The 14,162-nt window shown below is 37.3% G+C and overlaps 1 protein-coding gene across 2 annotated transcripts in view; it reads right to left on the minus strand.

Annotated features, from left to right (window-relative positions):
• The window catches only part of GULP1 (GULP, engulfment adaptor PTB domain containing 1), an 89,338-nt gene that overhangs the window by 45,754 nt on the left and 29,422 nt on the right, over positions 1 to 14,162 (minus strand). For both annotated transcript variants that reach the window (XM_009290964.1, XM_019475039.1), the window contains exon 3: positions 5,467 to 5,538. In XM_009290964.1, coding sequence (XP_009289239.1) covers positions 5,467 to 5,538 — 72 coding nt within the window. The remainder of the gene's footprint in view (positions 1 to 5,466; positions 5,539 to 14,162) is intronic.

Here is a 14,162-nt window from a genome sequence, read left to right on the forward strand (position 1 = left end):
GTGGCTGCCCCATCCCTGGAAACATTCAAGGTCAGGCTGGATGGGGCTCTGAGCAACCTGATCTAGTTGAAGATGTCCCTGCCCACAGCAGGGGGGTTGGACTAGATGACCTTTAGAGGTCCCTTCCAACCCAAATTATTCTATGATTCTATGAAAAAAATCACATTTTAAACCAGCCAGGACCTTTAGTTAAAGAAATAATGGTTAAAACAAATTCTATGAACATCAATTTAAGCTATGCAAATCAAAACTGTGTGCTTTTATTTAATATTTATACCTCACTGCACAATTCAAGAGTTTAGTAAAAAAACTCAAAACATCAAAGGTAGACATTTCTGTGATTTGGGTGCTAATCTTCAGCCCAGGGAATAGAGGTTCAACTCCTTCATTCTACGCAGGCTTCCAGTGAGACATCAGACATTGCACTTCATGGGGACACCTTAAAAGATGTCTGTTTGTGGGCAACGTACTTGTCTAAGCTGAGATACAGCTATATACCTGGCTTTGAGAAGATGCTTTTCCTCTTTTTTCGTAACAACTTTCACTATAAGGAAAGATGCCTGAAAAAAAAAAATAGGCCCTATTTCTTTTGCAGTGACTACGTATCATCTTTTTGGTCATATTAAGGTCCAAACTCTCATGCACATTTTATGTGGGTATAATAAATTATGACACCTCTGAATAATAGCTGTCAAGAAGAGGAAAAGGATGAAAAGGCCACAGATACGCGAACTTGAATCTCTTGATAACCAGCTGGGTAGGGAAAAAGCTGTCTCAGAAATCCATTTCTAAGGAATATGTTGTATTTTATTTTCCAAACACACACTGGCCTGAGAGGAATACTATTGATCTATTAACCACAGTGTAGAAGACAATGTGGTACAGTCTTTTTTCCATCTCTCACTCCCTGAAGGTTTTTCTTTTGTTTGGGGGGTGGGGTGTTGGGTTTTTTTGGTTGTTATTTTGTTTGGTGGTGTGTAGTTTTGGGGTTTTTTTTGGTGGTGTTTTTTTGTTTGTTTTTTTTGGGGGGGGGACAGGGTTGAGAGAAAGGGTAAACAGGTATTCTCTTCAACTCTTCACAGGGTTGAGAGAGAGGGTAAACAGGTATTCTCTTCAACTCTTCTCATCTGATCTGCTTTGGTCTTCAGGCTGTCCCTGGCTGGTCCCGAACCACACATTCTGCTTTCTCCAGTACTTCAAAGAGAACAGTCATGGCTGTAAGGCTTGACTGGAAACCTCTTTATCCCAACATTAAAAGAGTTTCTGTACTCCACCCTCCTCTGTCCTTTCAACAACAAATGAAAACCAGCTTTAACAAGAAAGGGAGCTCAGAACAATATCCACTGATGGTCCATTAAGGGCAGCAGCAGGACAGCATCACAGTATGTGTGGAGGTGCATGAAAGAGCACTCTTCACTTTGTGTATCCTTATGGGTCAAGGAGCTGATGAAGAATATTTCAAGTAGCTTCAAAGTGATAAATTCTATTTACATTATCTCTGGTCATCTCCACTTACAGAAGAAAAGAGAAGGAGAAAAGGAGACAGAGTTGGAAGTTGGGTAAGAGAACAGCCTTAAGTTTGGTCCTCACAAAAACATCCCTTTAAAGACTGTAAAAGGAACAGCCCAAAACTCAGATGTTTACCTTCTGTTTCTCCCTAACACCCATCCACGTGTTTTCTTACTAGTGGTCTGGTTATGCTGCCTTTTCCATCTGTTATGCTGATCTTTCCACCTGTTCTCACCTCTGGCAACCCTTCAAGCACTTTTTGAGAAGGACCAAATTCATTCCTACAGTGTGATTTAGAAGTTGTGGAAAGTAATCATTTCACTTTATAAAATGAAGTGTGATTTGACAACATTTACACATTTGAATAACGTAGGCATCTTCTGATACAACTTCTTGGTACCATTTTCCTTAGTTTTTATTTCATTCTAGAAATCAGTTTGACTAGAAATCTGGCAGGAAAAAAAAAAATTTAATAAATTATGAGAACAGTTCACCTTACTTTAGAAATATAAATACACATTTTAAAACATCAGTGTCCAACTTCCTTCTTTCTCCTGCAGTACAGCTCCAAGAAATTTGAAAACATGAGGGGAAATCCCAACTAGATAAAACCACTGGACAACCCTCTAGAAAAATTTAATATAGATGCTTGAAAAAACTGTATATTCAAATTGCAACTGACCCAGCAAAACTGTAAAGTGTTTAGAAAATGTAGTAGTATTATTTGGGATAAAACAAGTACAATGAAGCATCAAGAAAAATTTCCTCCAAGTTATTGTATTTTACTGTAGAACATCAGCTCCACCTGCTGGTAAAAGTAAGTTCATGGAATGGCATGCTACAGTTTTGCACAAACCTGTTTGGCAAGTGAAGAGTCTGTGCTGTATGAGTTAAGAACTTTTGATTTAAAGAAGTAAAGAGTTGTATATCAAATGTCTATTCTAACAGTTTGATGACATGATGGCTTAAGAAAAATAGCTAACAGTGACAGTATTTCTTGGTCTATATATCACTGTAAGCACATGACTTCAAAAGGTTATTAGTGTGATGCATGCCAGTTGTAAAAATAGCTCCAAATATTAAGTCAGCTGTTTTTCTGCTAGCTATTAATTTTCATTAAAACCAAATTATGATTAACAACATTGTAATTAAAACCAAATCTATATAATCAAAAAATATAAACATAGCATCACAAGCTACGCATCTTTTAAAAACTTTCCTACTCCAAAACACGCTATGTATGTTTTCTTTCAATATAAGACATTAGTTTTCAAGCTGATTTCACTGGTTTAAATTTTTTAATTAACATTTTCTAAGAACAAGCTAGGGATGTGTGGTTAGTAATAAAATCTAGTACCTCTAGGCTTCTCTTCAAAGAATTCAGACCCACAACATAAGTCAATGTTGAAATGAGTATTCAATTAATTGAGGATTGTTTCAAACATAAAACCTCTTTATTGCTCTCAGAATTCTGTTCCAAGATTTTTCAAGTCTTTCCAAAAGTTGTCTTTAATTACTTTGTTGAGTTTTCTAAATAAACTCGTGACTATGTAAGATCCCATGTAATACTTGATATCTAAGCTCCAAACTTCGAAGCTTGAAGAAAATAGTGTAATTCTGGCAGCAATGATCCAGACACATATCTCCAAGGCGGTTTATTTAGGGAACACGTGTAAAAAGTTAGAACAGATATCTACATACTCCAATGACACCGCAAGTATATACAAAAAATTTCTGCTTTTAAATTTTAGTGCTAGGCTGACAAATGTATTTTCCCAAGAAAGGAAAATAGTTCTGGCTCTTCCTACACTTCAGAGACCAGTTATTTGAAAACCTTTTTGGACCTGTTTTCAGAGGAAACTATTTCAAGGTACCAATCATACAATCCAACCCACCAAAAGCCTCCAGTGATCAGTGAGAGCCCAGGCTACCCTGGAGTTCCACCAGTGAGACAGAGACACTTAGCAGCTGCTTTACTTAGGAGGAGTCTGGTAAAACATCATTAAAATAGAATCAAAACTTCTCCATAGCAGGATATTATCTTCACAGATTTGTGCACAGAATTAACTTTGCTCAGGGTAATGGAATTTTATAAACACAAAACATCTAACACAACAAGGCTTCACTCCAGTATTAGCTGTAAACTGTACGAGGTGCACACAAAACCATACATTTTGTTTCCACTGATAGCATGCTGCAGTGGTTAAAAAAGGGTCATACTTACATTAGCCTAAAACACTTGAAAACAACTAGGCAATAATGTCTCTGACGAACTCCAGCAGAGTAAATCTTTTTGGCATAAAACATTCTAAGAATTGAGTAAGTGAATCTTTGAAGGCAGCTGCACTATTTTGGCAGAGCGCAAATAATGGCAAACAACTTCTGTTTCAATACCTTAACACGATTACTAATCAACCTTGTAAAGATGGCTTTTCCAAGGGAAACCTCAGTCTTAAAAGCTGAGCTATATGAATAGTGTTTCGTGCCTTCTTTCTTCCTTTTTTATTATAGTAGTAACACAGAATCGAATTTTTCAATATTGATTCCCAAAATTTTCTGTCCATTTCCAAGGAACTTCTGTTTAAATGAATAATGAAAACCCTAAAAAAGTTATGGAAAGTACAACAGTAGGCAGAACAATTTTTACATCTAAATAAACGAATGCTCCAATAGCTCTAAGCAGCTAAGCATGAAACAGTGCAATTCGACAGCAATGTGAGTTAGCAGACAAATCAAATCAGCATTCCCTACCACAACGCATAGCATTTGAGGAGTTTTAAGCATATTGGCTGTCACTCAAAACAGTCCAGTCAAAGCCACGTTATCAGTTAGCAACCCTCAACAAGACATTTCATTAGGATACTTTCCAATTGTCTACCGAGTCCCTCAGTGCCCAAGGACATATAACCAAGAAGTCACTGTAAACATCTGATTTTCTCAGCCATCTACGTGCACTAGCACATAGATGGTGTTTGTGCACACAGACCTTTTCCAACGAAACATGAAGACCTGGAGGACAAGGCAGTAATGCCCCTTGTCGTAAACAGGCCGAAACATGGAAAAGTTTCGTTTCCATGTCCTCCAGGACAAGGCAGGACAATGCAGTAATTGCCCCTTGGACAATTACAAGGGAGGACAAGGCAGTAATGCCCCTTGTCGTAAACAGGCTTGCTTTGTAAACCCTATTCTCCCACTACAGCTCTATCTCCAGATACATCACCAATTATCACAGCTGGAGGGTCAACAACATTCATGCCAATGTCACAAGCTTTCACCTCCAGTCTAACAGTCAGTTTACATGGATCAGACGCGTTAGCTTTAGATGAAGAGCAGTCAGGGACAGCCAGTACCCACAGAGCTATCACAGCCCACTTACGGCATGGTTTGACATTCTTACTCCTGCTCTCTGGCACCAACAGCTTACCTTAAGTGGGTGGGTACTCTATGTTTTGCAACAAGAGGCAACTTGCCTAACTGGGACTCATAGGAAGCAATGCACAGCCCAGAGAAATGCAGGGCAGACATTACCGAAGTCACTAGTTTTTTGGTCAAGGAAGAGTTCATTTTCTTAAATTCTCTGGCAACATGTTTGGAGTGCCATAATTAGAGACATTCAATAGCCATAAAGTGAGGATGGCAGCTAAAACAAATTGTTGCTACCTAGGTTTGTATTAACAAAGCCCTAAAGTTTCCAAAGAACAAGCATTACGCATTAAGGTACATAAACTTTATACTATAAAGAATCGTATAATCTAGGAGACAACTAAATATTTGTACAGCAGAACATCTGATAATACGGACATAATAGGGAGGGGCCTACACACCAGTGAAGAGATTAGTAAAAGCAACTGCTTCTAGAACCAATGAATTTACCTAGAAACACTTACAAGGTGTCTTATCTGTGAAAACAGGTTAAGAATACATTCCATTTATACTTCATTAAAAATTCTTTCTTACCTTTAATTTTCTAACAGCATCTCTTACAACTTCCGTGCCTTTGGGCTGCTCTACTTCCGTACTGCCAAGAAACTGAAAAGATTGTAATTTGTGAGAAATAAGTTATGCATTGAAAGGCCTAATTAACTCAAGTAATCTTATTTTTCCAATTTCCAATTATTTCCAAATAACATTTTGGAAAGACAATCATTTCAACAGTTGATAAGTAACAAATCTTCATACAGCTATTTCTAATCAAAAGAACAACAAGAATTAAATTCTAATTAGACAAATATCAGGAGTTATCAAAAGCAGCTTTTAAAAAACATTTTATTTATCTCGATCCTACACAAGTCTGTAAATTAGAGGTTAAGTACCTTTTTCCACTGGGAAATTGTTATTTTGGTAATATCATCTCTTTTAGAAAATAATGAAAAAATGCAAAAAAAATACTGATATAAGATACTTCCCATGAATCAACACCAGCCAATGGATTGGACTACGTTACTAAAACTTTCATACAGTGATGCAAGATAAATGAAAAAGGCCTGATTTCGCTCTCAGAGCTGCTTGGTACAGTAATTTCATAGATTTAAAGGAACTAGGCTCCAACTTACATAAAAACAAGGCTCATATTTAAAGAATTTCTACTAGGGATCATATTTTTACCAAGTAAGGTTGTAATGAAAACCAAACATACACCTGTTAATATATGGAGCATGATACTTCAAAGGGTCCTTACCATTTCTTTATTTGTACATTGAAATACCTTTACGTTCTTCTATACGATTTTGCTTGCCTTCTACTATACCGTTACAAAAGGTATGATAATCCTGCCTAAACCGCATTTGTGTAATAATTTAATTAATCTTGAATTGCCTGATTTTCACATTCACACCATGTACCTGTATATGGCAAAATAATGCCAGCAAGAAAGAACAAACCCCCTTTTTTCTCTAAAGTACACAATTTTGTGTAACACGATGCACAGAGGTATGTATAATTTTTGTCTTAGCAGTTTCAAAAGGAACTTAAATTTATGAAGCTACAGATGCTTTCAACATAGTAACTCTTAAGTTTTTAATTTTATTAAAACTTCAAAACGTGTTTACTGTAGTCAATGTGCTCAAGCTATACTCCTGCAAAGAAACTTTGCAGCTCTACCAATAATTAAGTCTCATTAGAAATTTGCTACTGACTCTGAAATACGATGTGCCACCTTGAATACAACAGTGTGTAAATCAAAACACCACGCACATCTGCTGTCAATATTCTCTACTATTACAATTCTCCAGCTAGGAGACCAAGGTTTTATAGTAACAAAGCAGAAATCTCTATTATTGATTTGATGTCTTTCATGCAACATCTCCAATGACTTTAAATAGAGGGTGTGCTCCTCCCTGGAAAAGTGACAGTTGCAGAAAATGCATACAGAGAAAGAAGAACGATTCTTGGACATTATGGATACTACATGAGATGGAGACAGAAAGGGAAACATGAGCGAATATATGTGAGCAAATGTATGTGAGTAAAAAAAAAAAGGTAACCACAAGCTTAAATGGACAAGAAAGAAAGTAGATACGGTCAGATGAGAATCTAAGAGGAATGCCGATAATACCAGGTATTTGTACACAAGCATATTTAAACATCACACACTTGGCACAACACAAGAGGTAGAAGTGTAATTGCTGTAAATTTTGTGAGCAGGCCAGGGTACATTATATACGGTACAGGAATCCTGCATAAACACAGGAAATAACAGCTGCAAGTGTGGACAAGGCTCCATGAACAGACAGCACAGGTCACTGCTGCCCACGGTGACATGGAAGACGGCTGAGCCTACTTCATCCACACATGCTTCCTAGTATTTGTGTAGTTTTGAAACTGGCAGCTCCAGAGGCATTATCAATGTAAGCAGCCTGGTACTTCTTGATACAGATTTAGGGCCAGGCCTTGGGTGGAACTGTGTCAAGTACACTTCTAGATGCCCCGGGGTATGCTGCCTCGCCTGCAGCCACTTCTCCAGCAGGGCACAGGGCTGTCATACATTTCTTATTTGCTTACTTTCATCCAGATGACTGGTATCTGAGATAGCAAAAGATATCTCAAAAGCAATAGAGTCATTTCCCCTCCCCTTCCCTCTCAGCTATCTCACTCTTATTCAAAGTCCAAGAAAGATGAAGGTATCTTCGCTGTATTCAACAGATCCCAACAGCAGACCAATCTTTCCATGATCAGTAACTTCCATAAATACTGTTTTCCCAGGGGCTTGTACCTCATGTTAACTCACATTACTGCCTTAGAAAGTGTAAGCACCAAATTAAGCTTCTGCCGCAGCTAGGGAATCTGTTAAATGTCACTGAATTTTTAAGCCCATAGTAATGTTCCCAAAATCAGAAATTACCATTTCTGATCATGGAGGGGATTCTATCTAAAAAGAAAGATAAACTGCTAAAGCACAGGTTTAAATGACTGACAAAACCTGAAGAAACACACACTAATTGGGTTTGCTCGACAAGTTACAAAAGAAATAAGGAACCAAGACCCAAAGTATATGGAAACATCATGAGCATTGTATCAATATTTATGGAACATAACTTAACCAACCAGAATTCCACCAGTCACTTGCAATGCGCTGTCTTCCAGATGAGTATCAGTTTTGACATTAAGCATCACTACTGAAATTTTTATTGCTCTCAGCAGTTTTGAACTGGATGTGGAATTAGAGCTTATGATTAATAAACTATTCAGCGTAGGAAAATATAGTAAGTTGCATTTAATCCAGAAATATAAAGAAGATTTGTAGGTTAAGTGTTAATACCAATCAGAGATGACGAGACCATGCCATGGATTGCATTGTTTCTATCTGATACATATTTGTATCTCTGTTAACTGCAGTTCTATTTTTTTTATTCAGGTAAGCTCAAATTTTAGTTATAACTGCTTACACATTTCATGTCTGACCTTCATAAGCTTTCTCATTTAATTTTTTTTTTAAGAGCAATAACAACAGCAATTAAGAGCAAATATTCTGAATATTTCTATTAGACTGATCTATTTTGGGGCAAAATACTAACAGAATTTCAGATCAAGACAAGTTTTTTCTAATTATAACAAAAGAATGACTATGCAGTACAGGTTTAACATACAGCTAACTGTCGCGGTTTAACCCCAGTTGACAACCAAGCACCACACAGCTGCTCGCTCCCCCTTCTCTCCCCGCCATCCCCCCCTGCCCCCACTGGATGGGGGAGAGAATTGGAAAAATGAGAAAACTCATGGGTTGAGATAAGAATAGTTTAATAATTGAAATAAAATAAAAAAATAATAAATTGTAATAAAAGGAAAACAACAAGAGAGAGAGAGAGGAACAAAACCCAGGAAAAACAAGTGATGCAACTGCTCACCACCTGCCAACTGATGCCCAGCCAGTCCCCGAGCAGCGATGACTGCCCCTCACCAACTCCCCCCAGCTTATATACTGAGTATGACGTCATATGGTATGGAATATCCCTTTGGCCAGTTCGGTCAGCAGTCCTGGCTGTGCTCCCTTCTTGTGCACCTCCTCGCTGGCAGAGCATGGGAAGCTGAAAAGTCCTTGACTTAGTATAAACACTACTTAGCAACAACTAAAACATCAGTGCGTTATCACATTATTCTCATGCTAAATTGAAAACACAGCACTGTACCAGCTACTAGGAAGGAAATTAACTCTATCCCTGCCGAAACCAGGACACTAACATATTAACTGGAGGCTTTTTATTGCTTGCTTTTGTATCTGCTCTGTACCTTTTCTGTGTGATCTGCCCTATCATCATATTTTGTTTAATATTAGGTACCAATTACTATGGCATTACTCATAATAGTTAAGCTAAGCAAACACATATACATTTGCAAAGCTGAGACTTTAGATGACAAGGTCAACATGACGAAGGCATCTGTGTTTGTATAATCCCTAGGCACAATGGATGCGCTGCCACCTCCGGGATTTCTAAAGTAAATAACTAACAAGTAATTCACCATCCTCATTAAATGGGAAGATGGCCATTTCATTACAGTCTTTTCAGCAGATTTTTCTCGCGAAATCTCACGCAAACACAGAGAACAAATGCTTGTTATATCAGGAATTCGGTACAGCTGTGGCATGAATAGTATAAATATTCATTGTGGAAGAGTTTCTGCAACAAAAACTTCAAAGCAAAATTGGTAAATATGAAACTTCCCTTTTCAAGATCAGGCTCCTTTAGAAAGCAATACTGATGCAGAATTCTAGATGGGAACTTTAAAAATCAGCGACTCCTTTGATCACTTCAGGTTGCCTCCTGCAGCTATGGTCCTTTTGCAGACCTGGCTGATGAGGAACGACAACAACATGAAATGTAACTGTTCCCGAGAGTCAAGCTAATACAACTCCTACGCTTAATTGCAGAAGAGAGAAACAGAAAATAATGTAGCAGTTCCCCTTCAGATCATTCAGTATTAATTCTATATGCAAATTAACAAATGCATTAAATTCTTAAGTGTTCATTAACATCAAATACATAATACAGATGAATAATGTTTACATGTGATTGTTACATGTATTTACTGTTTGCAAATAGTAAAAAGGTTATTCTTGAAGTTGGTGTACTTCATGCATAAGCCAATTCAAACAAAAATGATCAGTAAGTTAGGCATGCCACTACTCATCTTTTTAAATATTTATGTATTGCTAAGTTTAGTGCTAATGAGAAGTTCACCATAATCATACTGAGTTTCAGCTGGATACTTTACGAAGTTCGAAGAGGATGACATTTAATATTTTGTATAACAAAGCAAGCTAAGGCAATGTTTTTCCCATACAAATTACTACACATTTTTCATTGCAGTCTGCCATTTGTCCAAACACATTCCCTACAAAACTGAGGAAAGGTTATTTTTCTAATATATTACTTATTCTGATCTCGCTTGCAGCTGTCTATAATCAGAAATAACTTTTATGAGGTCAACAGATCTTATCAGTCAAAACAGTTTAACGGTTCTTTTAAGGTACATTAAGCCTTGTTCTTCCCTCATTGATGTTTGCCATTAAGCAAGTGAGCTGTTGACCAGCCATATACAAGACAAACACCTCAGATCAAACTATTTATAATCTAGTATTAGCAGACAACCAGATGTGCTCTCTCCACATGCAAAATTTGCAAGATAGTGCAGCTGCAGAGAATTAACAGACACTATTTCATCATATTAGAATCAACAGAAGTTTTATCATTGACAGCAACTGGGAGAATAATTCAGCCCTGTAATGGCCAGGAGAGCTGTCTTACACAACAAACTAGTAAACAGACCCTTTGTGGGGAATATCTCTACCTTCAGAACGTAGTTGAAATGAAAATTTTCCTACGCATTTAACTTCAGCAAGACATGTTTTGGTCCAATTCCATAGTGAAATTATTAAAAATGCTTTTACAGTTGTACTTTGGCTGGAGAAACTACTAAAATAAAAGGTAAGTCTTTATTACTTTTATTTTGCTGGCTCAATTAAAAGTCAATTCAAATGTAGGGCAACTTCAGGCATTCAGAATCCTTTACAGTTCTGACAAGTCTATTGTTGTTATCACATGCCCAATAGCTATTAGTAAAGGGTTAAGGTTAACAGTTCACTTCTTTCCTTGTCATTAACAAGGCACTCTCCAGTAATTCTTCCCCCATCAGCTTACATTTTGACCCTCAACATTCTATTTTTTTTTTTTACATGCAAAGTATATCCAAGTGCTCTTCTTCAAAACTTAGGGGGACTAAAAAAAACCCTTATCCATCCTTCGGAAAAGTTAGTTTTACCAGGGTGAAAAAAAAAAAAAAATCATTAAACCTAAAACTTGACTAAGAAATAGTTTTAGGTGCACTTTTGAATATTTAACGTAGACTTCCACTCTTCCAGTAGAGAGCAGTGTAGGATACTTTAATAATAAAACAACATCTGTTTTCCTTTGTCATCACACTTCAATCTTCAAAAAACCCGTCTTTCACAGTGCTGCATTTCTTTATTACTCCGAAATCCCTGAACATTAAAAGTTCTCTTTTATGCAGATTTAAATGTAATTATATGAAAAAAGTACTTACCAAACTCATACAATAAAGGAAAAAAGCAATACAAAATTACTGGATACGTGCTGCCAAAATTTGACAAATTAGCTCCTTCTACAGCAGAAGTTGAAGGGATGTTGATTTACTGATGAAAGTACGACAAATGTATCCACATTCTGGTAACATCAGAATGACAGTATAATATAAAACGAGAATGAAAGAGAAGTGGGACCAGTTTTGAAGCTATGCAGAAAACAGATGAACAAATGTCTAAGCTATTAATCACTTCCTAAGACATGAACAGCTTTTGCTCAGCCTTGCATACCTAAGTCTTCTCCGTCAAATAAACAGCAGAAGTAAAACATGGACTACAAAATACACACCTCTTTCTATTTTGGGTTCCTTCTCTTTCCCCACCCTACAGTCCAGTTCCCCAACTGTAACAGCTTCCTTGGTTTTCTACCTGTCCTGGTTTCGGACACGTTTTTGCCAGAGTACATAAATGTTTGGATTTTTCCCTTTTGGGGAGCACTTCTCTAGCAACACCTTAAAAACAGCTGCCTCTCCCAAGCATGACTGCTGCTCAAAAGAGAGCAGAAATCCAACTCGCCACATGAAAGTATGAGAGAGAAAAGTGCCACAGACATCAGCACATTCCTGAATATCCCCTGCTTGTCTGACATGTAATGTTCTGCACAAATGGTGACTCTGACACAGGAAAAAAATTCTATGCATTTTTGAGGGAGTGTTCGAGTACTATTTGCAAAAAAGGAAGGAATGCATGATTAAAAATATAAAGAAAAAAAGAAGGGTCTTCTAATGGAAATCAAATATTAACCAGGTATTTCATCCATCAGTAGAATTAAGCCAAATGCATGTGAGAAGACAGAGGTGAAAATATTTACAGTAATTAAGATATAAAGAAAGAAAAATCTATTTGATAAGCTATTGTATGTTGGGGGGAAAAAAGGGAGCATTAGAGAAAGGACCACAAAATAATTAGGTAACAGTTAACAAAAGAATCTTCCTGATGCAGTGATGTAAAAAACATTGTGCTTAATTTTAAGCAACCTCTCAACAAGCCATGCTGGTTTAATTTGTACTTTCTTCTATTCTCTAGAAGTGCAGTAACTAAGAACTCTTCACTATCAAATGTGTAAGCAATCATCTCAGTCTTTAAATTTGGTGCTATAACTAAATAATAAAGAACGTAATTTGATAACTAAAGCTTAACATATCTTTGAACAGTTGATGGACATAGACAATATAGACATTTCCTTGGAGCAGTACACCTCACCAGGCTCTAGATGTGGTTCTTGCCAGGAACCCGAATGTCTGGAAGCAGGAATATCTAGAAATATTCTGGTAAAGATGCCCGAGAAACTGAGAACATATGGCAGTCCTAATCCTGCCTACACCTGTCTTCTAACCCATGTTTAGATTTGATGAGAAGAGAAATTATATAGCTGCTCACTAGGAAGAAACCTGAAGTGGTTAAAGTAAGCTGAATCTAGCTTGGTGTAATTTTAAAGGCAAAAGAATGAGAATAATTACACCAGGTCATATTCTTCCTCAAGTCCCACTGCATTTTAATCCACAGCCAGATGGGAAACACTAAAGGGCACAGAAAAAGGAAAATACAGTAAGAGTATATATCTATATTAACATAACCAGTTTGTTTGTAAGCAGAACTTCAGGAAAATTTAGGACACACTTTGTAAATGATCAAAACTTAGACCTTCTCCAGAGAGATCAGTGTGGTCATATGCTAAGGGGGCTATCAACAAGGATATATTTAAAACCAAATCAGACTGCAACACAGCTATCAAAGCTGTTCTCTGCATAAACGTGTCTAATCCTAAAGGTACAATAATGTTAAGAAATACAGCTAGTACCTCCACAAGGAAGATAAGAGCAGGCTGGAATACAGAAAGCAAGCACAAAAGGTAAAAAGCTTATCTTGTCAAGACTGTCACCATAGAAAATACCAGTTGTACAAGAAAAAACATTCAGTATTTCTTCAGTCCATCAATCTACACAGCACTTCAGAAGCACATCTCAAACTATCTTGCCCTGAAGAGCTGTCAGGCTGAAACTGAAGATTATAATGGAACTGGGGCAGTGGTGGTGGGGCGTACAGTGCTCTCCCATTGCATGCACCATTATCAGCCACCTTACAGCTACCCGGATTTTAGCCTCAGGCTGAGAATAAACACAGCTACGTGCAGACTTATTTCCACCTCAAACAACTGGATGAAGAAAAAGTGGTTCTTTAGCTCTGCTCTGCAGACTTGTTAGCTGGAGCTAACAGTTCACTGCTGGTCTAAGTGAGCTCTACATTCCCACCCAGTGGAGGCACAGAGGCAGCAGCAGGAGGGTAATAGGAATATCCCTTAGGGATACTCCAGCTTGGAGCAAAAAAACCCAGCAAGCTCAAGTAATTTTTAGAAAATTCGATAAAAACTTTTGATGTATGGGAAAAGGGCTTCAAAAGGAAGATTTTAACAGTGCACAAATGACAGCAATGCTAATATTAGTAGTATATCACACTGAAGGCCTGTTTTTCTTTTAAGTCCAGATGTACTTCCCATAGCTGATAAATGAACAAAAAAAAAATCAGAATATTTGGCATGAAAGAAACAAGGGCAGGG

This window comes from Aptenodytes forsteri, unplaced genomic scaffold, assembly GCF_000699145.1.
Source record: "Aptenodytes forsteri isolate BGI_AS27 unplaced genomic scaffold, ASM69914v1 Scaffold318, whole genome shotgun sequence".
Classification (NCBI taxonomy): domain Eukaryota; kingdom Metazoa; phylum Chordata; class Aves; order Sphenisciformes; family Spheniscidae; genus Aptenodytes; species Aptenodytes forsteri.